The sequence below is a fragment of the Falco biarmicus genome, chromosome 3 (assembly GCF_023638135.1).
Source record: "Falco biarmicus isolate bFalBia1 chromosome 3, bFalBia1.pri, whole genome shotgun sequence".
NCBI classification, from domain to species: domain Eukaryota; kingdom Metazoa; phylum Chordata; class Aves; order Falconiformes; family Falconidae; genus Falco; species Falco biarmicus.
The window spans coordinates 34,408,944-34,436,206 of NC_079290.1; the positions used below are offsets into that span (position 1 = coordinate 34,408,944).

General features: G+C 37.6%; 1 protein-coding gene across 1 annotated transcript in view; it reads left to right on the top strand.

Annotated features, from left to right (window-relative positions):
• Window positions 1–27,214, top strand: part of CNGB3 (cyclic nucleotide gated channel subunit beta 3) — a 68,700-nt gene extending 41,486 nt beyond the window's left edge. Inside the window, exons 10-18 of the mRNA XM_056330247.1 lie at window positions 1,878–2,000; window positions 9,173–9,314; window positions 11,520–11,679; window positions 12,093–12,190; window positions 13,252–13,335; window positions 15,410–15,528; window positions 20,037–20,183; window positions 22,723–22,903; window positions 24,075–27,214. Coding sequence (XP_056186222.1) covers window positions 1,878–2,000; window positions 9,173–9,314; window positions 11,520–11,679; window positions 12,093–12,190; window positions 13,252–13,335; window positions 15,410–15,528; window positions 20,037–20,183; window positions 22,723–22,903; window positions 24,075–24,308 — 1,288 coding nt within the window. The 3' untranslated portion in view covers window positions 24,309–27,214. The remainder of the gene's footprint in view (window positions 1–1,877; window positions 2,001–9,172; window positions 9,315–11,519; window positions 11,680–12,092; window positions 12,191–13,251; window positions 13,336–15,409; window positions 15,529–20,036; window positions 20,184–22,722; window positions 22,904–24,074) is intronic.
• Window positions 27,215–27,263: the final 49 nt, after the last annotated feature.

Genomic DNA, 27,263 nt, shown 5'->3' on the forward strand with positions numbered 1-27,263 from the left:
GCATTTCATTTGATTTCATAAGTTGTCAGTGAAGCACTCAATGGACTTTGATAAATCTTTAACTGTTCAGTATAAGGTTTTTTAAAAATATGTCTTCATTTTAATCATTAAGATAATAAAGGTAAAGTTTCACTCACATATGAAAGCTAGCTCAGTTCAGTTGGCCTGGTTCAGGCAAAGTGTTCACCAGCCTGAAGATCCTCCCAAAATTTAACTGATCAGGAGTATCAGAAAGAAGTTTCCTTAGTGAAAGAACTAAATAACAATTTCTTTAGGTTGCTAATAGCAGTGCCAAGTCCTCAGTAGATGTTTATTTGTACTTTAAAAAACCTTATGAGCTTCAGCCTGTGTCAACATTTTTCTTCAGTATGCTTTCACCATGACCCTGGCATATACAAAAACTTGATCCTCCACTGCATTGACTAAATTTGGAATGAGAATCAATTCAGCATTTCACTGTGTCGCCACTATTGTCATCTACTGTCAATGTCATCAGCCCTAGTTTATCCTGTGCAGCTCCTACACCAACAGATTTTTTTCACTGTTGCAGTTTTGCGGCATGTGTTGTTCTTGTGTGCTGCTGCTGCAGAAATAAGAATCTGTTGTTTGCTGTTTCATTCTGTTACAGAGATTATTGCACTGAAATGGTAGACTTTGTGTTTATACATTGCAAATGAGATATTTTATGAAATTTAGAAACTAGTTAAATTTGAAAAGGATGTTGAAACATCACCTCTTTCATATTTTCATGTACCTGTGAAATAAAACAAAACTTAGAAGTTTGAAAGTTCTGCTAAAGTATTTTTCTGATGCTGACTTCCACAAAGCTTATTCTTATGTCTTATCTGCTGTCATCAAGAGTCTGCAACCCTAAACAGAGCTGTCCTGGAAGCACACCAACGTTTAAGAGAAGAATAGTACACGTAGGTAGACGTTAATGGCATGGAGAGGTAAAAGATGGCATGCAATGGCCTCCAAAGAGCTAGAAAAGGACTGGATAATACAGAAGCAACCACAGAGATACTATCTCACATTAATATAGTTCATAAACTTAATTTAGTTAGTTCTTATTAACTTTCATAAAACCACGCACTCCGTTACTATGCACTGCAAACTGCAATAAATTCTAGCTGTAGAAGACGAACTCACTATGTACCAGCTTTCTTGTGTTTAGGCAAGTCATGTACTTTTCCTGCTTCTTTATCCCTTGCCTGTATGAATATTTGAAGGGAGAGCTAAATCCAGGAGATCTTTCTTTTGATTTCCGTGCACTGAACAGAGGATATACAATGAGATCATTATTGTATTAAACAGAAAGCTGCTTGGTGCTTAAGTAGTTCATCACTGGTGTTCTTCAAAGAACTGGCCATAAGTATAAGAACTGGGATTATGAATGATCTAACTCCTGCTGTAGCCACTAAATCATACTATTTAGCAGATCTACTGCAGACTTAGCACAGCTCTTGTAAAGTCATTCATTTCTGACCTCAGACATTTCTTGGCTTTAGTTCACAAGTTTAAAGCCTATCTTGAACAGAGTTTGGCAAACACATTAATTTGTACCCTCAAGCTTCATTAATATAGTTTCAAATTTCTGTAAATATTCGTAACCAGATAAAGTAGATTACAAAGTCCTCAGGGAACCATAATTTAAAAATTATCCTGTGTCAAATGTTCTAGGAAAGATATTTACTTGACCTTGGACAAATGTGAGAGACAGGTAACTGCCAGTTAGTTTTTTCACAGCATCATTACAGGTGGGGAACTACTTAGTGTATGCTTCACATTAACATTGTTGATCAAAAAAAGCAATGGGTTCCATATTAAAAGGAAGGGAAAATCTGAGTTGTTTTACAGGAATCTGTTGACTTTTATAGGGTCATTCGAACAACTGGATACTTGCTGTTTATCTTGCACATTAATGCATGCCTGTATTATTGGGCTTCAGACTATGAAGGAATTGGCAGCACTAGATGGGTGTACAATGGCAAAGGAAACATGTAAGTCCTTTTCTTTTGCAAGAGTTTTTTTGTTGATTTTGCTCCTTCCTGAATCCCCTTCCCTCTCCCATGCCTTTGTTTGCAGGGTATGCTCTTACGTTATGAGTGCTTGGATAGCAAACTTTTAGCACCATGACTTCTTTCATTACTAACACATATTTGGAGGGCAGGTGCAGTGAATAATCAGTTTACCACTTTCAGCTTTTATAGGTTTATGAGTCAGTGCTAAGCTCTAATTAATTAAACATTTAGAAAGCAACAAAGGGTCATAAATTAAACTTACTGATTGCATATGCACATGGGAACTGTTATAAAGATTGTAGAACAATCTCTCAAAGGATTCAAGAGGCATAGATTATTTTTTTTCTGCCACACAGCATTGTGTCATTAAAAGGAACATTTTAGTCCCTCTAAACGCCATGGTGACTGGTCTGAAAAAATTCCACTCACTTTCTCTGATCTTTTGAGAGGGTCATGCTCACACATGTGGCAGTGTGGAAAGGACTGGATATTGGCAGTTTTCCACAAACTGCTTGTGACAGCACTAGGCTGGGTGCCAAGTAAGGTACATTCATTAAGGTGATTGAGAGGAAGCAATAGAAAATAGCAAAGTCATAATGTATTTTGTGTGTAGTTAAAAACCTGTCTAGTAGGTTCAGATGTATCATGATACAGTTGAAGCCACAGAAGCTCAATTTGTTCATTAGTTACATTCTTTGCAAAACTGCATATAATATACTACTACTGTCATAAATCACCCTTTAAACAACTTTTCCCATTTTGTTTGGAGACATGCTCCTCTTGCTTGTAGTTTTGTGAGACTTCACGAGTTTGGTGTGAAGTCAGTATCTTGAAAGGTAAGAAAACAGCCTTTGAGTATATAACACACTTTGTGTAAAGCAGCATTGATTTTTTTTTATAATTAGGGTTCTCTCTCAAAAAAATGACATGGTTGAAGCTTCCACACACCACTAAAATACACAGCTTGAGTACTACAGTCAGACATGTGCAAGCAGGGTCATGGAGCTCAGTGGGACCACTTATGTAAGTGAAGTTATACACAGGTATTTATACACACGATCAAGGCTTCCAGAAATCTGACAAGAAAAATGCAAAATGAATTTCCATTATAGCTATTTTTATTAAATTCTTGGAATACTTGCTTCATAGTTAAAAATAAGGTAATCAAAACTGAACAACCTGAAAACTCTGAAAGTAGAGTCCTTACTCAGCCTTTGAGATTTTAATGCTTCTTCAGAACAGCCAAGAGAAAAGGCAAGAAAGTCTTCCTGTTTTTCATGAACAAGAATATTTTACATTTCGCTCAGGGAAACAATTGGTAGAAATTGTTTTCTAGCTTGATCACAGACAATGCAGTTGTGCTCAAAGGCAATGGTCGGGTTTTTTAATATTTTGTGACTGCTTTTCCATGAGGAGGCAAAAACACTGCACAAATGACATCACACTGAAAACACATGGGTTGTAGGGCAGAAATTTTTATAAGCAATAATAATAAACTGATAACTCAAGGTCTGCATTAAACTGAGATGCTGAAATAAAATGCATATTAGACTATGTGCATGTAAGCCTCATTAACCATTAATCTACCTCATGTTGACATTGGTTGGTGAATGTATGACTTTATTCTTTTGCCTGTATCTAACTCATATGGGATTACATAGTCCTATATGCATGGAACCCTCAAAAGTATCCCATGTTGAGCTGAATTTCATAAAGTATAGCTTGGTATCCCGCTAACAGCACATGCCTTCTGTATGGGATAGCCATTGCTTTAGAGAATCTGGCATGACATATTACCTGGCTGTCAAATATTTTGGGATTTTGGACAGAGAGAAATTGTGTGAATATTAGTTATTGTTGAAGATGCAATTTGAATTCTAAACATATCAGACAAGATACTTCTAGTATATTAGTTTCTTTGGAAAGCAGGAATTAAGAACAATATGGGGAAAATCTGTCAGAAAAAGCGACTAGTACTGCAGCATACATTATGGCACAGCAGTGCACATGTAATTTCCTTTTTCACATAGCAGTCAGAGTTGCCACTATTTGAAGTAAACTATGCCATTGGTCTCATGTGGAATGTGCACACAGTCAGAAAGAAGGTAAGACAAACACAGGTAGTTAAAAAAAAGGACAGTATGTAGTTTGACAAATAAATGAAAATTCTAGTGGTCTCAGATTACACTGACCCAAAGTAAATGGTCTGGCACTGATTTAGTGGCATGAATGTTTTATGTAGAATCCCTGCTGTGTCCATAAAATGTTGCTAATTATGGCCAAATACAGTTCTGAAAAATGTTAGCACTTGTAGGAGTACTTTTTCTTCCTTTCCAAGCGAACAAGAATACACAGACAACAGTACCCTTATCAATTTGATTTTAGATATATAGATATATTCCTGATCAGGCATACTAACTGGTGAACTTCAGTTTATAACTAACAGCTGTACACAGCACTCAAACCACAAGTAAAATTATCAAAGTAGTGCTTTTTGCAAATTTCTGCTAGCTGTATTCTTTTCCAGCTTGTATCCAGAATGTAAAGTGTTAGTGCCACTCCAAGAAGATTTGAGGTCTTTTGCCTGGCAGCCTTCAGTCAAAGCCTTTGACCTGAAGTGCAAAAAGCAGTCAACTTTACCCCCCCTGCAATGCACCAAAATTAGCCACACAAGATGTTCCCAGCATTAAAACTGCACTTATGAGCTTGGTATGATTAGGCAGACAGACCTCAGTCTCTCCTAATGCAGAAGGATAGCATCCCTGATGCAACACCATACTGTAGCACCCATGTAACCATGGCAGCAGGATATTGAAAAGGTCTCTTAATTATAGCTAAGTGAACTACATGTGTTTATTTACAATCTATTTTAACTACCTAAGTAAAAGATTGGTCTCCCTAATTCCTGAGGAAAATGGACAAATCTTCCAGAAAGGGATTCAAGGCAGGAATGTAATATCATTATTCTGAATTGTCCCACAGAAATATCTGCCTCTTTCATCACTCCCCATAAGGAGAATTAAAACTAGGAATCTGAAATTCTCATGCAAGCCTCCCAGGTCAGCATTAAATTTAGGCAAAACAAAACATTCCACTTTGCTCATGATATATATATTTTTTTTGATGTTTGCAAGTCATCCATAAGTAGTCTGCAAAATTCTTTAGCATATTTATTAATCAAGATACCTATTTGCATCCTGATAATGTTTCTCTATAGCTTGCTGCCTTCCTGCTCTGGGCACAGACTTAGCAGATACCTGGAAGTCCCAGATAATGGTCACTGTATGCATGTAGAGCAGCTCTACCCCTTTGGTATGTGTTGCCCAATGCACAGTTAAGACTGGCAGATCTTAAAAGGTGTCTCGTGGGTTTCAGCTATACATTGCAATTGCAATAGGTCTGATGTGTCACATCCGCAGGGCTTGCGATACAGAAGCAGTTTTGTGCCTCCAGACAACCTGCAAATGCACAGCCAAACTCACGTCAGACCTAACGCTTTCAGACCTGCTACTTGCAGCCGTACTTTTTAAATAAAAGCTTTGTACTTTACACCATTCTGTCTGAGTTCATCATACCTACAGCCACCTGATGAATAGATCACTCAAGAAAACGAGGTGCCAAGAAGGAGGTCATTAGAGAACCAGGTTAGAAAGGCCACTTCTTCACTCTGCTTAAACCCATCCTGATTGTAATCTGAGGAGTGGAATGTGATAGCCCTGAAATAATGCTTCCCTGGGCTGAAATGAATGTGTGAATACCATCTCAGACCGAGAGCCACATGCACAAAGATTTGATTTACCTGTATTAAACAAAACCATGTAAGAAGTGTAGCATATTCTGAAATGGACTTTTATGAAAGAGGTATCTCTACTGGCATAATATTAGAAGGTATCTTATTCACAGTGTTTCTGAATGTTTTCATACCTAGGACCTATTTTAGGGCAAAATCTAGTAGTCTGATTGCCTGAAGGGTAAACATACTGTCTATGCTGTGAAGAGAGAAAAACCCTTTCTTGTCTCATGTTGTTTGCTTCAACAGTTATTTTATAGCAGGCTAGTAAGCTGTATGGTAAGCAATGATGGTTTCCAGACACTAGCTAGTAGGAAGCAGAGCTGCTAGTACTGTTGAAATAGGAGTCTGTTTTTTCTGGCTTTCCTTAAAACTTACAATCTCATTTCTCCCCTTCTTAGGGAAAAACCTGCTTTATACTTCAACTGTATAACTTTCATTTCAGATCAAAATACAAACAATAAAAATCGTAAATTGAGAAAATACAAACCTGTGCCTAAGAGATAGTGATATTGTGTGACTTTGTCGGTAGAAAATTTCTTTTGGAGTAAAATTACAGAATAATATCCTCTATTAACTAGAACTTCAGAAAGGGGTGAGCAGATCTGAAAAAAAATCTGTCACATTTTGGATACACAACACTGCAAAGAAGAATGTGACCCCTAAATTCCTTTGAGGAGCTGGTTTCATTCTTTTTAAACATTCCCAGAACGAAGATTGTATGATCTGTCATGGCGGACTTAGCAAGCTTGGCACCCAAGGCCATTGGGGTGAGGGCTTTTTTTGTTGGCTAATTATTTAAAAAAATATATTATTTTTATTTAAATATTTATTTTAAAATAGATACGTATTTTTAAAATAAATATATTAAAAATAAAAATAATTGGCTAATTATTTTTGTTTCCTATAGTAACTAGCACAGAAGTAATGTTAATTTCTTTACTTTTACATTAATAGATCATACATGTTTCAAGCACTACAGCATTCTCAGTTATGGCAAATGAATAAGATATTAATATGCTTTATACGATAATTCCCCTAAAACAAGCTAGAGACATCATTTTATGCTTAAATCTGCAATTCTTCCAATGCAGACCTGAGGCTGTTTCTTACTATATATTTATGCTACAGAAGCCTAAGAGAAAGTTGCCACTTAGGCACTTTGCTAGAAGCATGAATAGGTGATGATTTTTTTTTTTTTTAACTCAAGTGAAAATATTATAGTGGTGTAATCCAGCTGTTCGTTTTGCATCCTTACCAAGGAAAAAATGATACGATGGCAGATATGCAATGAATTTTTTGACTTAAAGACTGAATAAAAACAGACAGTTCTAGCTGTTAAGATCTAAAACTAGAGAACTATGGTAAAAGTGATCATTGTTACTGCATTCCATTAATCTGCAACCAAGAAAAAAGTGACTTTGTAATGAAAAATCAATTGCTTGGTAAAGCCTGACATTTTAGGTGGAAGACTTGGAAACATTTTTGAGTGATTTAAACAAAAACATTCATTGGAATTGTTTGTTATTGCAAATTTATTTTCTCATATTTGCACAAAACAGACCCTCCAATTGTATTATTATATGGAGCAATTATTAATAGCAGTGGAGTTCATATCTTAATAAAGGAGGAGTTCAAAGTGGAGGCCACCAAACTGAAATGTATACTTAAGGTCTGTAAACAGTTCAGGTGGTCTCAGATCCAGGGTCAGCATGAGAAGATGAATGAAAGCCTGTCTATTTCAAAACAAACATCTCCACAAGTATTTCTTCTGTGTTTGTTGTTTTTTGGTTTTGTTTTTTTTTAAATATAAAATCAATAAAATTCAACAAATAGAAGGCATCTTTGTTGCTTCAGAAGCAACAGACATAGATGAAATAGAAATTGTACATTTCTATCATTGTACAATTAAGAAAAACAAACTTCCACTCCAAATCATTAGTGAAGCTGAAGTCTGATTGTACATAGACTTAGGAAGTCAAATTCTAATAGGAGGCTTTTAAAATTATTCCTAAACCAATTACTTGTTAGCTCAGAAAAGAAGGAAATGATAGCACATTCACAACAGTGATTTGAATTAATTAATCCCCACTGCACAGTATGGGGGATGCTGCATTACTAATGGTGCCATGTTCTAGAAAGAAATTTAAAACAGAACCTTAGAGATATCAAGGCACTTTACATATATAGATACACACACACATATATATATAAAAATAAGAGAGTTAGTATGACTATAATGATAACAATAATAAAAACAATAAATTAAATCTGTCCATGTCCTAGGTCCTTTGTTGTTTTCATAAACTTGCATTACCATACTAATAGAAACACACCACTTGAATGCAACAGGTTCTGTCATGCATAAGGCTATACAAGAGGGTTGTATAAACCGACCAAAAAAATTTTTGTCCAAGGACGGCACGCTTCAGGCATGAGAGGTGACAGGCAGCAGACGGGTACTGTGAAGGAGTCAATATAAGCCACATGCTGAAGCAGAGTCTTAGTGCCTGACCATTGCTCACTGCTAGATTTGGTTCTAGGAAAGCCTTGAAGTGCATTACCAGGGCGGTTTTGTAGCCACTGACATACAGCTCTTCCTAGATGTGAGGGAAAGTAGTGAAGAAGGCAAGAAAGTGTTTTTTGAGGTGACAGAAGGCGTAGTGGACTCCAGCCGCTAGGAGAAGTTAATGCAGGAGTCAACCTTTCAGTGCTGAATAAGTGAAGTGGTTTGGAGAAGCTGGATTGACAGACAGCTTGTGGAAACATGTAACTTTGATGCAACCTAGGAGGCAAAGCCAATGAAGGGTGCTCAGAGGCAGAGTGGGAGGAAGACCGATGTGGTCAAAGGGGCAGGAAAATGAATGGACACAAGAACAAAGGAACTGCATTTCTTGTGCCCACCATAAGGCTTCACACTGCTGTCATCAAATGAAGCCTAGAAAGAGATGTTCAGATGTGTGTGCATCTAGTATGCTACGGATAAACTCTGGGAAGTCTCTTAACACTTTTAAACTGCTTTTAACATCAGGTCATCTTCACTGGTAGCATTCTAACACTGTAATGATCACCTTGGCAATTTGTTACACAAGTCTTCTGTAATGCTGCAGAGTTACTGGAGAACAGTAAGTAACCTCTGCATTTCCCATATATTCTTATTTTGCTGTCAATGAGAACATTCAGCTCAATATGATTTACATAACTGTATCGCTTGTAAAAATCATAACCCTTTATAAAAAATGCTGAAGGTCTTTTAAACTGAAAACGCATCACTGAAAGGCCCAGCTCAGGCAGGTATATGTTTAACTCCAACCACATAAGTACCTACGTGCAATAACAAAAATGCTGTCTGTATCCACAGGTATCTGAGGTGTTACTACTGGGCGGTTCGTACTTTGATCACCATCGGTGGCCTTCCAGAACCACAAACTCTCTTTGAGATAATTTTTCAACTGCTGAATTTTTTCTTGGGTGTCTTTGTCTTCTCCAGCTTAATTGGTCAGGTACATAAAAAAAAAAACCACAATAACTAGATATGTCCAAATTACTGTAATGTAGCAATAATATATTCAATTTAATGGAGTTTAGTTCTGGGGAAAAGTTTAGCTTCCATCTGAATGTCCCTCTAACTGTCATCCATACTTATTCTGACAAATAGTGAGATGGGTGTTGGCCTCTTCTCCCAAGTAACAAGAGGAAATGTCCTCAGGTTGTCCCAGGGGAGATTTAGACTGGATATTAGGAAAAATTTCTTCACTGAAAGGGTGGTCAAGCATGAGAACAGGCTGCCCTGGGAGGTGGTAGAGTCATCGTCTCTGGAGGTATTTAAAAGATATGTAGATGCAGTGCTTAGGGATATGGTTTAGTGGTGGACTTGGCAGTCCTGGGTTAATGACTGGACTCCATGATCTTAAAGGTCTTTTCCAGCCTAAAGGTTTCTATGTGATTAATCAGTTCCCAGTTTTGTAGCCCTTTTGCACACATGATGATTTAAAGCCAAACTCTGCAGTACAGGGGTGATTCCTGAACCTATGTATAATTCCTTTTTTCTTCCTTACAGCCAAGGAGACAGCTCCTTGACATTCACATTATACTGTTAAATCTGATACAAAAATTATAATTGTAGGTATAATATGAATATGTACAAATTATTGAATGTCACACTTGCAACTACTGCCAATGGAATACTGTTAATGGGAATCCTATTATTTTTGTCAAACTAGAATTCTACTCTCTTCCGTAAACAACAATATATTTGTTAACCTGAAAATAAACTGTTTTCTATCTCTTTTGGTTCTCATTTGGCAGAAGGGGAAAAAAAGCCTATAGCACAGCAAATCAGTTACACTTCCAGATGAATATAACTAAAATATTTCTGGCTTACAACTATTAAACTTAGGCTTTAGATCCATAGCTTTTATAATACCTTACCTACAGAAAAACAGATGCTATGGTTCCTGTGTGAGAATGTCTTATTGGATTTCTGTAGAAATCATTCCAGACTTTTTGATTTGTACATCTGTTATTGTAAGAAATATTAAAAAAAAAAAGATGAAAACTGAAATTTAATTTTGCATACAGCATTTGAAAAGTTCATATCAAACAGTTAAAAATTGCATGTGTCTCTTGCTGTTTATAAGTGCAACAAAAGATAATCACCACGAAACAGACTCTTGCCTATAGGATTTAAAATTTATCCACAAACAAGAATTACCAGAAATAAAACAAGATAATTCATATAAAGTACCTATTGAATTCAAGTATATTGGATTAAATTTCAGAGTTTGCATATTTATCAGTTTTTCCTAAACTGATATAATTGTTGATGACAGAACCATGCCCCATGAAGATTCTGCAGATTAGTTTTTGTAACCAGTATAGTCATCTGCAGACTCAAACCTTAAATCTTAACACACAAACAGCTTCATTGGAGTTTGTTACAATTCCTGTTTAGAAAGAGCTCTCAAAATTACTGAGTTATTCCTGGTTTAGAACACTTGCCTAAAAATTGTTATTCATATTGCAGTCATTTGCATTTCTGTAATAAAAAGCAGAACTCAGCCCACCGGCACACTAATCCTTGGCCACTGCAATATGAAGCCATTCTACTAAAAGCACGTCTATGCAGTTATGCTTTTGAAGAAGATCTATGAACATTAACTCATACTTTGTAAAAACTAAATTACATTTGTGTAATATGTCAAATTCATGGAATGCACTAAAAACTTCAAGGTAACCATTCAACTCAAAGTGCATTTCTAGGACTGATCTAGATTATCTTAACTAATTAAACAGTGGCAGGATCTTAATTCTGGGGGTGGCAGCTGATGTTATTGGAGAAAATCAGCCCAGTTTGCTTCATTTCTAACTTGTATTACACACCAAATGCAGAGTAGCTTTATTATGGATTTTTAAGAAAAGCATTATATATATTTTTTTCATCGATGTCCAGAAACATGAGAGAGAAGAATAGGCTAAAACCTGCAAATGATTCCTTTAAAATCATAGACTGTTCAACACAATTAGATTAAATTCGTAATGCTTCTGAAAAAGCAGATGAAGCACTTACTCAAAACATGCAGCTGAATGTATAATTAATCAGTGATTTTGCAAACAAGTGTTTTATTCTTTCTATATGTTGTTGACAAGATATTCAAATCAAGGCTATTTTTGCTGAAATGTGTAGTAACAACAACTGATGCTTGCAGATGAGAGATGTAATTGGAGCAGCTACAGCAGGACAGAACTACTACCGTTCCTGTATGGACAACACTGTTTCCTATATGAACACTTATTCTATTCCAAAACTGGTCCAAAATCGTGTTCGAACCTGGTACGAATACACATGGGACTCTCAGGGAATGCTGGGTAAGGCTTTCCAATTCCAGTTACGTAGCAACTCCAATTGAGAGTGGTTCCATAGTTACAGATACAAGGTGAAATTCACATTTCTCCTTTTCTGAATTGCATGCAAGAAGTGAGAGGAGGCTTTTCAATTTACTTTAGAAAAGAAAAAAAACTACAAAGCAATATGACACACACTACTTCACAAATTCTATTCATTTATGTAATGTTCTGGTTATAACTTCAGACAAGATATGTAACTTAAAAGACAGTATCTTAGTAAAAGCATATTAGCAGCTTCCTCATTTGAACTCACGAGTGCTGGAATAGCTCCATTAAGCTATTTTTCTACTACAATGCTCATTTTTATGGACATTCTTCCTTTATATTTTCTAACTAACTGAGTTTACTCTTTTTTTTTTTTTTTTCTTTTACAGATGAATCAGAATTACTGGAGCAGATGCCAGCCAAAATGCAACTAGCCATTGCAATTGATGTGAACTTTGCCATCGTCAATAAAGTTGACTTATTCAAAGCAAGTAGTTTTACAGGAGAATGTAGAAATGTGTGGTACTCCTGACACAGAATCCTTGGTTTTTTGCATCTTGCAGCACTTAAGAACATGTTTGTTAATATGGAAGACAAAATAGGTCTAAGAAATATCTCAGTTAACGGAGACATGCCAGGACAAAGCCAAGTGCCTGCCTTTGAATATTTTGTGGCAAAGCAGAGATTTTAAAAAAAAAATAATCAAATGACATTAAAGCACAGTCCTGTTATATCAACATACTAAAGCTGATGTTATGGTCAGGCTGTAAGTGATTTTGGAGAATAACTAATTTCAAGAGTCAGACACAAAAGAATGTAATTTTTAACACAGTCCACCTTGCTGTATATTGCCTAGGTCTGCCTGAGAGATCCCAAATGTTATATGCTCTAGCAACATAACTTTCATGTACTGAATGCTACTTTTTTAGTAACTTTTGTGCAAAGGAGCTTTCTCTTTATTATAATGGTAGTTTTCCAGAGATACAATTTAAATGTGGTACCTTTAAGGCTGGATTTCTGACATGAAATATGAGGAGACATTGCATTTTTAGAAGTAGACTTGACATACAGTTACCTTAACGCTAATTTGTTTGTTAGGATAATTGCAAGAAATCACATCATATTTCTGTATAAACATTACATAGCTGCATGGTTTCTGGCACACTTGCTGAAGACATGGAATTCATAGGTTCATACCAACATTTGACAGGATCTTGATCTGCTTTTTTAACCTGGATCAGTAAAAAAATTTAGCATAGAAGACCCATAAAGCTCTGAACATGTCATTAACTGAGCTGAGCTTTCACAGCAAATTTAGATGTACAGAAGCTTACTTCGTAAAAAAAGAAGAGAACTTTATAAGTATCTAAAATAACAATTCTTTCAGTCTTCTCTCTGTTCTAAAAAGCTGAACCTTATATTTTCAGTTTGCACTCCACTTATGAATTCCTGGATGATTCATGTATTGCTGGGTTTTGCTCCCCAGTGTAAGCACTAGAAGTCACTTGTGCTACTGAATTAATAGAGCAATCAATTCTATTTTCACAGGGATGTGATACACAGATGATATATGACATGCTGTTAAGGTTGAAATCCATTGTGTATTTACCTGGTGACTTTGTCTGCAAAAAGGTGAGCATTGTTGTCTCTTTCAAATAATAATTATAGTATGTCTTTTAGAAAACAAGTCCAGATAACAGTCAACAGTGTCCTTAAGAAAAAACTAATCCTGAGTGAATTAGCATAAAAGTAGGTACTCTGTGTAATAATACAAATGTGCTCTCAAATTTCAACCTAGAACAAGACAATATGGATTTTATTACTTACATTATCAAACGTAAAATTACAGCAATATGGGAAAGTATTTAATGGAAATATCGCTTATCTAATGATACAACATGAAGTTTTAGTATTTAAAATGGAGCAAGCTTAATTGTTTTTATACACACATACATACAAACATAGCCTACAGGTCTCAGTTTATGATGCTTTGCATGTACTTCATTTGTGTGTTCAGCAACTCTTAAGTGGAACTACCCAAGGACGTAGAAAATACACTGCTTCTTACAGCAGGGTATGATCTTGCTCTGCCTTCACTCACAGCTCTGAGCCATCTCCAGAATTCCAGCTGAATGCCGTCACACCGTCCCTTAGCAGAGACATCTGTCTTCTCTTAGCATTTTGGCTGAAACATACATGGCCTTATAGTAACACAGGTAGATAGCTCAGCTTCTGATCAAGCGAGCCCAAGTCTCTGTTCAGAAGACATGTAAACATACTCATATGCAGCGCAGGATGTAATTGAAGCATGGAGGGGGATGAAGTATCAGTACTGTTACTGTTCTGGCAAGTGACCCACAGTTCATACCACACTCGGAATTGAGCATTAGAACCCCTTAACTTGTCATTAGTGGCCCTCGTCCCGCATATTCCTTAAGGTCCTGTTCCCTCCAAGAGTTAGGCATGTGATCCTCTTCCTGAATGCTGAGGTAGCCCTACTGATTCCAGTGTAAGAAGTCAAACATTTGTGAATGACTGAAGGATCAGGTATGTCCCTTGAAAGACCAGTCACAGAATTACTGTTGGCTAGGAAGGGTGGAAGAGTAGTTTGGTGTACTTGCTTGTACAATGCACAGCACAAAAGCATCTTAGACTGTGGCTGGGACTCTTACTACAACAGGAGATAATAAACAACAGTTACAAGGTTTTGATACTTCAGTCAGATGCAAACAGTTCCTAACTAGGATGGATTACGAGAAGTTGAAGTATCAATTTATTCCAGCTTGATTCAGAGCTAAAAGACCTTTCACTTGTACAGTTCTGCTATGTGACCAACAACCATAGTATATGCTATTAATGCTGTAACACATAGTAAAGAACAAAACTCTGTTCAAACTCCCTCCTCCTTGGATGTATGTTGGCCTCATCATACTGTACGGAGGAGGCTCTGCATGCAGGCTTGGAGGAGCAAGTGCAGGGATAGGAAGTGCAAGCCCTACATTTTCAGTTCCAGCTTTGTTGTTGCCTTTTCAATTTTAAAATTAAATTGCTGCTTGAAAAAATAGTTATTTGCCTGCCTTACTGAGATGTTGTGAGGGCTTTTATGATCATGTTTGTAAAGTCCATTATATTACTCCAGTTTGCCTGCTTTATTGTATATACTGATGTCACACCCTTGAATCCTAGTAGATCATGTGCAGGACAATAAATAAACCAATAATCTCTTAACCATCCAGTAATAACATAGAATTTGACAAAGTTTTGAATGATCATTTAGTTTTATTTTCCTTTTATATTAGGTAAGTGATAATTAGACATAATAGTGTTAAAAAGTGAAGCTTTTTAGACCATGAAGCATAGGATTTTTCGTACTTCTCTATTATTAAATATACTACTGCAGTACTTTAGTTTCCCCCAGTTGGTGGAAATGATTGCTACAATCCTGATTACTATCTAATCTTCTTTTTCCAAGATGGCCTAGATGATCTTACTCCTGTTCAAATACTGTCCCACATCACAATCAGAACTGCCAAAGTCAGCCCTTGTGCTTGTGCTTAGTGCAAGGACAAGTAGCACAAATATTTATTTCTCCATAATACCAGTAAACCTGTTTATGAGAGGGTGGAAGAAGAGCCTGTCAGATTATTCTAACAAAAATAACACTGCCCTGCTGAAACATGGTATCTTTATGTGTTTGTGTGCCCAGGGAGAGATTGGCAGAGAGATGTATATCATCAAACAGGGTGAAGTTCAAGTCCTTGGAGGCCCTGATGGTAAAAAAGTCTTGGTTACACTAAGAGCGGGAGCTGTATTTGGGGAGATCAGGTAGGTCCACTGCTATTTTTAACACTCTCTTTAGAACTGGTCAAATAATTAATGGTTGTTTAACTTTTCTATGGTAAGCATGACAGCTACCATGGGGAGGCTAGAAAGTGGGTAGGATCAACCAAGAGAACACTGAGCAAGAAGATGCAGGTAAGCGAAAGAAAATCTAAGGGGAAGCATCAGAGACTAATCTGGCAAGGTCTGAGACTGGTGTTTTAGGCAATGTACACAAGGATATACAGACAAATATCTCCTTCAGCATTTAAAAGATTTATCGCATCTTCATGTTCTGACATCTGCAATACAGCAAGACCAAATGCATTTTATTGCCTGGATAGTAAGACTAGGTGCTTTTACATAGCAGATGGTAAAAATGATTAATTCCCAACAAAAGAGATTAAAAAAATCTAAAATTGCAAATAAAACCGGTTCATTTATGAGCTGAAGTAGGAATTAAGTTGCCAAAAATCAGCTACCTACATTTCGAAAACATATTTTTTTAAGAGCATAGAAAACAAGAAAAAGTCTGACAGACCAGATTTTTGGGTCTGAGTGTATCTGGAGGAGAAAATTTTTCTCTGGTGACTACAAATGTTTTCTATTTTCTCCACGTGGCTGCTATGCAAAATCCATTAACTCTTATGTGCCATGTTCCCTAATTAGCCAACCAAGTGCTACATTTTAGGCACTACAACCCCTGCTGAGGTTGGCCGGAGGAAAAGTAATAAAATACATGTGCTGCTGCATGTGATAAACTGGATCCTTGATTTCTTCCAGCTGCCTTCCTGTTATTGTTAATCCTCTTGCTGGTAGCTTTAATCTGCCTTTTGAAAAGCAGTTATCAGCTCCGTGCCAGGTTTACATTTATCTTCTGCTTGTGTCTCCCTTTATAGTAGGGGAAACATTCACGTTTATCCAGTGCTGTGCGTACAGAACTTGCTCAGCCCTCAAGTGGAAAACACCTGAAATATCCCATAGATACACACCTTTTTCACTGAGTGGGAAAGTGAAATCGTATCAGCTCTTTGAGGGAAGGTTATTTGAAAGGTATTTCTCTGTGTGACAATGTAATACCTGAGCAAAGCCCCAAAACAAAACGCTGTATTGTATTGCAAGTTATGTGTAAAGGCTGAGAATGTGCTGGTCTTCAGTAAGAACAGATAAAATAAAAAGCTACAGCAGCCCAGATAGGTAACACACACATACTTTTCAATTATTTATTAGTCTTGTATTTGGAACAAGAACTTTATTTTTTAAACTAAGAAATGATAATAATTGTTTTTAAAACATGGAAGGGATTTTCAGACTTTTGATCTAGCAGGTGAGCACTTGTTTCCACATGAGAACTACACAATAGCCTTTAAAGATCCATTTCCCAGTACGTTACTTTTTATATAATTGCAAATATGGCCAGTAAATCCCTCAGCAATGCTACAATCCTACACTTCTAGTCTTGTTTTATTCATCATCGACCTACTGTGGCAGCATACCCGTTCAGGCACATGTAATTTGCATATAAATGTCAGGCAGTTGATAAACTCAAGGAGAAAAGACACAGCAGCTGGCAGACATCTCAAAATTGAAGAAAAGCAAAGACATGAAGCCCTAAGTGTTACTGGTAGAGATTTATCCTCTTCCTTGTGGCAAAGTGTTAGAAAATAATGAGTTTGTATAGCATCTTTCTATATAAGTTTTGTCAAGGTCTTCTGAATACTGTATAGCAGAAGCAAATGAAAAAAAATATTCTTTAATGGATGAAATATTGCTTCATTTATCACATCCAAGTTTTCCCCTCAGTATTCATAGCATGGTTATCATCTGATATCAGACTGATTTCCTTCTGATTTCTCATTCAAGATTTGTTTAGAGAAATATGTCAGCTTCATTCTGAGTGGTTTAACTACATGATCGATAAGACACTTGTTATTTAATCTCACTTTGTTCAAAATGCATGTAAATGATGCTTAAGAAGTCTCTCAGAGCAAACGAGTTGAAGAAAACAAAGAAATGTTTATTTCAGAAGATTTCCCTGAATTATACTAGAAGGCCAATGCAAGACTAATGTTCAAACAAGTCCTTTGCCAATTTCATCCTTTAAAATTATTACAGAAACACATTAAGTAATAGGAGTTGCCTTCCAATTAACATCTTACCCTCATTTCCTACTTTCCTGTATAGATAATATCAGTTTGGGGAAGCAAAATAATCTCAGAATCAGAGGCAAACAGATTGCTGCCTTAATGAGAGCCTGTCTGCACAGACAATTGAGAGAAATTCAGCTATAACACAACACTTCATTAGCCCAGAGAAATTTATACTTTAAGCCAGATGTCCTCATTCATCCATTTACCGATATTTCACTAGAACTATTTCCTATTGGAAAATGGTAATTCTGGAAAAATGAAAATATTTCTCCATTCTATGTAAATGTTTAATGGGAAGATCGCTAAATGTTTGGTCTCAGCTTTAGCCTTTCAGCTGTTTTGTAACTTTAACTTTAATTAAAAAAAAAAAATCAAACCTACAGGGAGTATTTAGATTTGTGAAAGATTACGTTTTCCACTTTGGCCCAGGATTTCCCATGAAGTGGCAGCTGCTGCCCTTTGGTGTTTGACATCGTGCTCAGAAGCAAGATCCAGACCTATTTCCCTTTCCTGACTTACCACTTCTCTCCATACGCACATAGGTGCTGAGCTGAGATGCCACAACAGCTGATACACATCATTCCCTTGATCGGTTTGCTAATTTCAATGAATAGCAGTTTCCCATAGAGACAGCTACTGAAAAAAAACCAAAAAACACCACCAAACAACCAGATGAACAGTCTTCACTTTATACCTCGAAATTAAATTTGCTAGCATAATTATTCAAAAGGCATCATCTCATATTACAGCATTTCAGGCTAACAACCGGAGTTAAAAATGCAAGGTAAAAAAAGCAAATTTCTCTGTTAATACAGATATTACATTATCAAGAACCATTGCAAGGCAAATTTACATAATTTTTAAAAATTTGATCATGTAACTCTTAGCACACTAGCCAAAATAGATTCAGTGATGAAATCCATAACGCTGTCCTTAGTCAAAGATGATTCTGTTCAAGCAAGGAGTGCCTTAAGAGTAAAATTCACCTCACATCATCACCATAATGAAAAAGCTGATCTCTTTAGTCCTAGTCTGCCTCGATAAAATGAGCTTTATGTCAGGAAAGCCTGAAAATGATTGTGCAATGACTTGTTGAGAAGTGATTCATCAGAACTCAAAAGCTGTTTGCCATTTTCTTTAGCTGCTTTTCTTATTGTGCAAACAGTTTTATTCTATCTGAGGAATTGTACAGAATTTTTTAAAAAGACGACAGCATACTGCATTTTCAGCTTGAGTTCATATATTGATTGCTGTCTTGGGTTGCAGAAAAAGACTCTGTGTGTGTGTTTGTAAATAGCCTTGTACACACAGTTGCAGAGGCCTCATGGTATCCTTTATTAAACAAATATAATACATTACCTGTATGAGCTAATATTTATAAATGTTGTGTAAATGTATTTAACATTAAAACAAATATTTATATATCATTGATTAATATTTTAGATAAGTATTAATTAATGTTTTATGGGGTCCAGACTATCATTTATTAATAAATTGTAAATTTAGAGATTAATAAGTATTCTCTAAAAATATTAACTCACTGGGAAATCTTTACGGGACAAATTTTAGAGTAGATCTCCTTGAATACAGTGATAAAGCAATTTTAGTACTAAGAGCAAAATGCAACCTCTCTTGCTTATCACCACAGCTGAGAAGTAAAGTCTCATTTCATTTGCTTAATGCAAGACAAAGAATTCAATTTTTTATTTCTACATCTAATTTTTATGTGGATGTTTTTTCTATGGCCAACTGCCACCTGCTAAACTGGTCTAATGCTTTACTTTCAAAACAAAACACCCTTCTGTTTCTGGCAGACACATTTGTTACTGTCAGCCTGAAAGGCCTTCCTAATCCATATCATTCAACTTGCCAACATTCAAACGTGAGATGTGGTATGTGAGAAAACTGAAAGCCAGAGTCCCACAAAAGTTATTCACTCAGGAAATCAAAAATACTTGGAGAATCACTAATTCATTGTAAATAACTCTTTCAGTAACAATAGACTTGTGCTGCTCTATTTCGGATGAAATAGTTTTCAACAATAAAATTGAGGAAATGTCAAGTTCACATGAGGACTAAAACAAATGCAGTCCTTGCAGTGGGTGTCCCTTGAGAGCAACGTCTCCATCTAGCAAGACTTCTCACAGTCCTTAGCATCTACATATGCCTGACTGCTAGTGACAATTTGCCTTCCAGAGGCAAGCTATTTCTAATCCCAGCTGTAAAGGGCCTTTACAGAACATCAGGCAGAACAGTTGGGTATGTAAGTGAGCTTTACAACGACTTTAATGGAGAACCACCAGCAAAGTGATTCCTCACTAGGGCAAGTAATAATGTGACCGATGATGTTTCTTTTCATTCCAGCCTATTAGCTGCCGGTGGAGGAAATCGAAGGACTGCTGACGTGGTGGCTCATGGTTTTGCCAACCTTTTCATTCTGGACAAGAAAACACTCAATGAAATCCTGGTGCACTATCCTGACTCAGAAAAACTGCTCATGAAGAAAGCAAAGTATGTCCTACAACAGCTTTTTAATTACATTATTTAGCCGCAGAATGGACAGTTGTATCTTCTAGACAGATTTACATTCCTTTCTTGGAAGAGTAACTGATGTAAACACATTTGTATTTAGAGGTCAGATTTGCCTGGTAGTATCTAGTGAAAGTCATGGTTCTGGCAGGTGTTCCAAGGGTGGTGGAAATGTAGTAAATAGAATGAAGTCCTGAATGCAGTTGTTTTCTTCGTTGTACTTAAGGTAACAAAACTAACAGGAAATACAGATGCATATCAGGACTCCTGACATAGTCAAGAAAGAAACTGCAGGACAGATGTCAGTTAAGGAGTAGGTCTTCAAAGATGCAACTGAACACTTGCAATTATTTCTACAGAGATATTCTTCAATGCACCCACAGACTTGTACGCATTTCCAAAAGCTTCAGCAGTAGTTAGGAATATAAAGTAAGGCCCAACAAGATGGACATACACAGACTAGAGAGGTGTGCATTTTGTTCAAAAGGGTTCTGAAATGGGATTTCACACCCACACTGCTTTTCATCTTGCTTTGGCTGTAGCTTGCTAGGATCGCTATTTCCCCAGATTGAAAAGGGCAAAATATCACCAGATTTGTCATAAAAACTATGACAAAATTAGTACCCTTCTACCTTGTAAAAGGTCCAAATACTTAAAACAGTTTGCCATTATTAGTGTACTTCAGCACTCTCATTGTTCTCAGCTGTTGCCTTGCAGCGCTGTCAAAGGTTGGAAGGTTGCTGCCAGACTTGAAGTTCCACCAGAGAAGACTAAACATAGCACCGCAGTGACATTTTGTTTAGTGGAAGTGCTAGCAGATGGTTGCATTCAGCATGTTTCAACAGCCCTGGTTGTCAAATGACAGTATCTTGAGATTATCACATCCCTGAGGAACAAGGAACCTAAACACAGAATGGGCTCACTGCCTGATTTTCAAAACCAGCAGCAACAAGTAAAAAGGTGGAACAATTCCACTGACCAATTTATCCTTCCTGACTTTTCTCCACCTTCTTTCTAAAGTTGTATCACCACCATTACTTGTTATTGCTGTCGCTCTGTCCCACACTGCCTTCTGCTTTCTTGCCCACCCTGATCGTATCCTCCCAAGCCATTAAATTCTGCTTGCTCCAGACAGTCTGTCTCAACTGCAAGAGTTTAATATCCACCCTTAATATCTGCAAACCCATTTGAGCTCAAAGCTGCCTAGATACCAGAGTAGATACAGGATATCCTGTTTAATTTTAAAGATATGCAGTACCTGCCCTGCACTGGCGGCCATGTATTCTGCGCATCTGTCTAGGCATCCACCAATTCTTTCAAAATTCCTGTGCTCTATGTATGGTCAGCTATGTCTCTAGAAAAACTAGGCACCAACAGGAGATTTGTAGTTATGTTCAGTTTTGGAATCAAATTATCAGTTGTTCTGCCCTGGAAGGTTTATGTTAAGGTTGTCTGTGGAATCGCATTGGCCTTCCCTTTAAAAAAGGGCTCCTTGAAATAAACTCAAAGGATTTATTCAAGCAAGAAATTTGTTCTGTTATCTCCTACATAATATTCACTGTATGGCCTGTACTTAATAAACCCATGCAAGCTGCTGAGGTGTACTTTTTAAGTTTATGACAATAAAACTTAAAAAAAAGTTAAATATTCACTTCTGAAATTCACAGTTACAAAGTACAGGGCACTGGAGAAAATTATAGTATTATGGGATTTACTGTACTTCAGACTGCAAAGCTAGTCCTTGATCATAAAAAGCCTTAAGTCAGAGCTTTTGCAAAGACAGAAAAGCTGCCTTGAAAACTGTGCAGTAACCTAACAGAAACGGAAAGCACGGCAGCACTCTGCTTTTCTCTGGTTCCATCTATCTCGGAGCTGTCGTCTAATCTTTACCCTCATTGTTCATTCTCACTTCTTCTTGTTACGGCTGCAAATGAGTACAGCTATGGGAGGGTGTGAAAATGTAGTCTGCCGTGTGATTGGCAGTAATTTTTGTATCTTCAGGGTGTTGTCTTCTACTGAAGAAGACCAAAAGTAAGTACCACTGTCTAACCTGACCTATGAGAGATGAGCTGTGCTGGGAGTTAAGTTTGGTAATCTATTACTCCCACAAGCACCAGCTGGACTCCCAGCTGAGCACTAAACACCCTCTGGATTTGCATCCAGAAGGCCAGGTAAGAGACTGCCACCTCAGGTATCAGGCACCCATCCCCCTCCACGCTATTTCACACCTTAGCAAACTCTCATCTGCTTTGCAACACCTTAACTGGAGCCTGCACTTGTTTATTCCCCAGGACATAGGTAAACAACTCCCAATTTCAACAGTAGTCTCCAACTCCACCAGAGCCTAGGGCAAACCCCTCACCCTTTCCAGCTTTCTCTTGCCACAGTGCCTGGGACCAAAAAAATAAACTGGCTGGAAAAGTTGCCAGATCTTCATCTGTGAATGTGACATTTTAGCTTTGCAGGAGCTTTGCTTGGTTTCGCAGCACTGCTGTGCATTCTCATTCCTTCCTGTTCCCAGGGTGCTGCTGAAACAGAAGGGGAAACCTGCTCCAGGACCAGCAGTGCAACAACCACAGGGCTTGGCCGGTCTCTTTGGGCAGAAACCAGAAACTCCAAAATTGTTTAAAGCGATGCTGGGAGGAAAAGGAAAAGAAGGCCTTGCTAAGCTGCTGCAGCTGAAGAGACAAGAAGACATTCAGGTAATGCCACAGAAAATAAGAGTAGATTATTCCAGGTGCTGAAAGATACTGAGAGGGCTTGAGCAAACAGAGTAGATGAAAACGTAGCCTTACTGCAATGAACAGCAAAACCCCCCAGTTGCTGAGACATAATCACTGTACCTAATCTCTGTAAACACGAGTTCTAAAATTTGTCTCAAATCTTCCTGGACCTGGACTCTGCAGAGAAAACAGAAGCAAAGAAAAAGCAAGGAAAAAAGCAAGCAAACAAAGATCCTCAAAGGAAGTAAGGATAAAATGCACTTTACAAAGACCCTAAGGATATCTGATCTTCTAATTCTATGTAAACAACAGAAAATACAGAAATATTCTAACACACTAATCTGATCCAGCTGACTCAAGCACATGGTGAACTTCCCAATTCAAAGTCAGATCTCTGGCTGTCACAAATCCCGAAGACAAAACGTAAAGTGTAGCCCACAGAGCTAAAACTGATTCAATCTCTAATATACTGTACTTATGAAAAAATATTAATTTAGTTGAAGAAAAGTAATTCCCTCATTATACTCTGTTCTGAGAAATGTTAATGCTAGTAAGAACCTGCTCAGTTCTACGTACCTATCCAAAGGCAGCAGAATCCTTTTCTGTCTTTATAGCTGAACTGGCTGCGTTGTTTATTTTTTTAAGTTAAACAAAGAACTGTGCTTACACAAATGACTACAGCACTATGATTGGAGTAGAAATGTTGCTCAATTTATTGTGTATTTGTGAACTTATTAGCATATAGGCTTGGGTAAGGAACTGGGCCGCTGGCAGGCAGTATGTCAAGATTTACATAACGCTATTTTTTTCTTTATAAGTACATAAAGGAAGGCAAGACCTAAGGAAGGGTTGTGTGCCCCAAAATGTGCCTGTTTCATCCTGCTGTATTAATAAGAAGCAGATACTATCAATATTCACAAGCTTTTCATAAGTTTTGTTAACGTGCTGATTCTGAAATTGCATTTTTCATTTAAAACTGATTTTCAGCATCTAAATACAAAGTTACGTGTATTGCCATTAATCTGTATGACATATATATATTACATATCATTAATCACAGTATCCACGCTATGCCTTTCCAGTATACATACAGAATCGGACTACCAATTTCTTCTGCAGCATTGGAAAACATTTAACTTCTTGTTTCTAGGAAACTCAAGCTAAAGCAAATAAGCCTGAACAAGAGGAGAAGAAACCTGTGGAGCCCGTGGCCTCATCTGCACCCCCTGCACAAAAGGAAGAGGCGAATGCAGAAGCTAAGCCTCAACCTGCAGCTATGCGCAGAGAAAACAGTAAGGAGTCTCTGATCATTAGTATGTCTCCATCCCCCAGAGCAGAAGAAGGAGAGATCCTTAAAGTTGAAGTTAAGGAGAAAAAAAAATAAATAGACAGTGCTTTGGGCTGTGGCCCCATCTATTGTCTTGCTGAATTCAGAGGGCAAGCGTGACTTCACTTTTGTGTACAGAAGAGGAAAAAAAAAGTAGAGACTACCCACAAGAAAAACCCACCCCAGCTTGTCGTCTTCTCTCCCTCCTCTCCTGACACAACGGGGAAAATTATTTATATACTTACCTCTTACCCTTGAGCCTGAAGAGAGAACTGTTGGTGCAATAGGAACTAGAGCTGCAACTGCATTTCAGGACCACTCGCTTCTTGTCTGGTCAATGCTCTCCCTCGTGTCTTACTCTGTCTTGTTCCTGCTTCTCTTCTTTCCTCTGCTGTTTATCCTTGCTTTGTTACTGCTGTTCCTTTTGCTCAGCTTGCTCTTGCTATTCATATGTGTTCTTTTCTATCTTTTTTTCTGGTTTCCCATAGTTATTCTTTTTCTTCTTACTGCCTTATTGTTGCTGAGGGTACTTACGTTTCTCTCGATCCTTCTCTCTCCTCCCCTTATACTTTTAATCAGTGACGTGTTTTTGTGATCAGTGTGGCTCAGTGCAGAAAGCTGCGATACTGTGGCTGTGTGTTGGGATGTTTTAGCTTGGGACAGGGGGCTACAATAAAAACATTGTCAAAAAATAAAATCACAAAATCCACAAGGGGGAAGCAGATTGCAGAATTATTGTCAGTCCTCTGAAAGCACGAGCGTCTGCTCCAGCTGTCCTTCGCTCTGGTGAATAAACATGGCAAAGACTTAGATATCATCTTTAACTCTGGGCTGCTGATTTAAATGCTTGATCTTCTCAAGGGTTGGGCATTAATAATGCTGTCTGAAGAGCACGCACTTGACACTAGCTAACTTTTTGAAGAATTTTGGTATCTAAACTGGCCACTTCAAAAATAAGGGCTATTTTACAAAAAGCAGGAGTTACACTGGCTCTGTGGTACACAGATCCAACCAATGCTCCAGTTGTTCACCTCCATCACAGACCTCGACGGATGGTGCAAAGCAAACCCTGTGCCTTACTGGAGCTGAGCTACATACCACCTGTGAAGTAAATCCTTTATGAATGCCACAGGTGAGAGTGATACAGCTTCCTAATGAGGAGCTCCCACACCATCAGCCTTCAACATTGGCTCATCACAGAAAGGCATGCAATGTTAAACAAAAGGCTGAAGCTGTGCTTGAAGATTAATTCTCAATTACCTTTCTCTCTTCTGTGGCTTTGCATCTCCTCTCTCTCCCTATCCACCTGCAGTCCGCAGTGGATGAACAGTTTTGGGAGCTAAAACGATTATGCAAAGGCCAAGCCAAGAAAGCGTAAGGGCAGGCTTCCTCAGCTGACAGCCAACCAAGGAAGGCACCATGCCAAAACTAAACATTCACTTTATAGGCTATATACGATCCTGCAGGCTATGCATTCTTTAAAGACTTTGAACTTCTCTAATCATAGGCAAAACTGGCAGCCTAGGCAGAATCAGTGGGAACCTTGCCCAAGTAAAAGCTGGATGACTGAATTCCTTATGCTGTATATTCCACACATCCTCAGACATGACCAAAAGCCAAATCTCTTTTAAAAAGAAAGTTATGTCACATTAGCAGTGAGGTCAAGGTTCAAGTGCTACATGGGTAGGACCACCTTTACATGTATGTCACTTGGTAGGTAAAAAAAAAAAAGTCACATCAGAGGTAGAAAATTATAAGATGCATCATAAAGAATTATTCATCTCAGGCACATCCAGGAATGCCTCAATGCAATCTCAAAACTAGAAATATTGCAGAACTGCTTAAAAAATGAGATCTTCTATGAATAATAATGATCTATGAATTCATTACAATATATGGTTTTCATCCTTTTTTTGAGTTGTCAAAACACTATGGAAGGGAGGAAAAAAGAACCACATAAACTCCCATATTTTAACATTTTTATATTACCGAGTAAAGCACGCTCTCATTGCAGAAGATCTGACCCCTCTTCTGCCTACACAAATGCTACGAGGTAACTGCAAACATTTTCATTGTTGGGATATTTAAGGTAATCCATCACACACTGACGTATATCACAAAGTAAGGGCTGAGACTGCAGCAGCAAGTGTTACACGGCAGCAACAGAGCATCCCATGAGTTGCTGCTTTGCTACAGCTCTTAACAGCTCAGGATTGCAGGAAAGCCTGCCAGTTCTGTCTTCAGTATTACCGAGTTCTGCACAGCTCTCAAGTTCCTTAGACCCAAATGAAAGACAAGTGTCAATGTTTGCAGAAGATCATGGCCTCACAGAAGCAACATCCATCAGGTTTACTCTGGCATTCTACTTTTCTCTTGTTGGAATATTTCCCCCTTCCTCAAATTCCTCCATTTTTAGAGGTGGGCAGGAAGGGTCCAGGAATCCAGGTTGCAACTATTTATAGGGTTTTCATCAGAAGGAATGACACAAGAAAGGTCAAGATCTAAGATGTATTAAATCCCTTCACGAACTAATTCTACTCTGTGGATTCTTGACTGGTGAAGTGAATTACTCTAGTGCACTCAGATGATGCAACTTCCAGTCTCAAAGTTCACTCAGGTTCTGTATGGTATTACGCTCCACTGCAACACTGTCTCTAGTATATCTGAGTTTCTCAATAAAGCATTACAGACTTGACTACACTTAAATGTAAAGGAACTGAACAGTGGAGTAGGACAGTGTCTTTGAAAACTAAAAATAACCACATCTCAATGCCTCTTTACTTAAAATGTAGATGCTATTTAAAAAAAAAAAGTTTTGGAAAATCTGATATGAGAGAACTCTAACACGGCAATGAACATGAAACCGTCACTGCTAAAACCACGCTATTTCAGAATATCTTCTTGCTAAAAGCCAGTATGAGATGCCTTATGAAATATACACTGCACATTCATAACCACCGAGTGAAAAAGCATTTTTACTCTCACGTGATAACCTTGTTATAAATCTGAGCT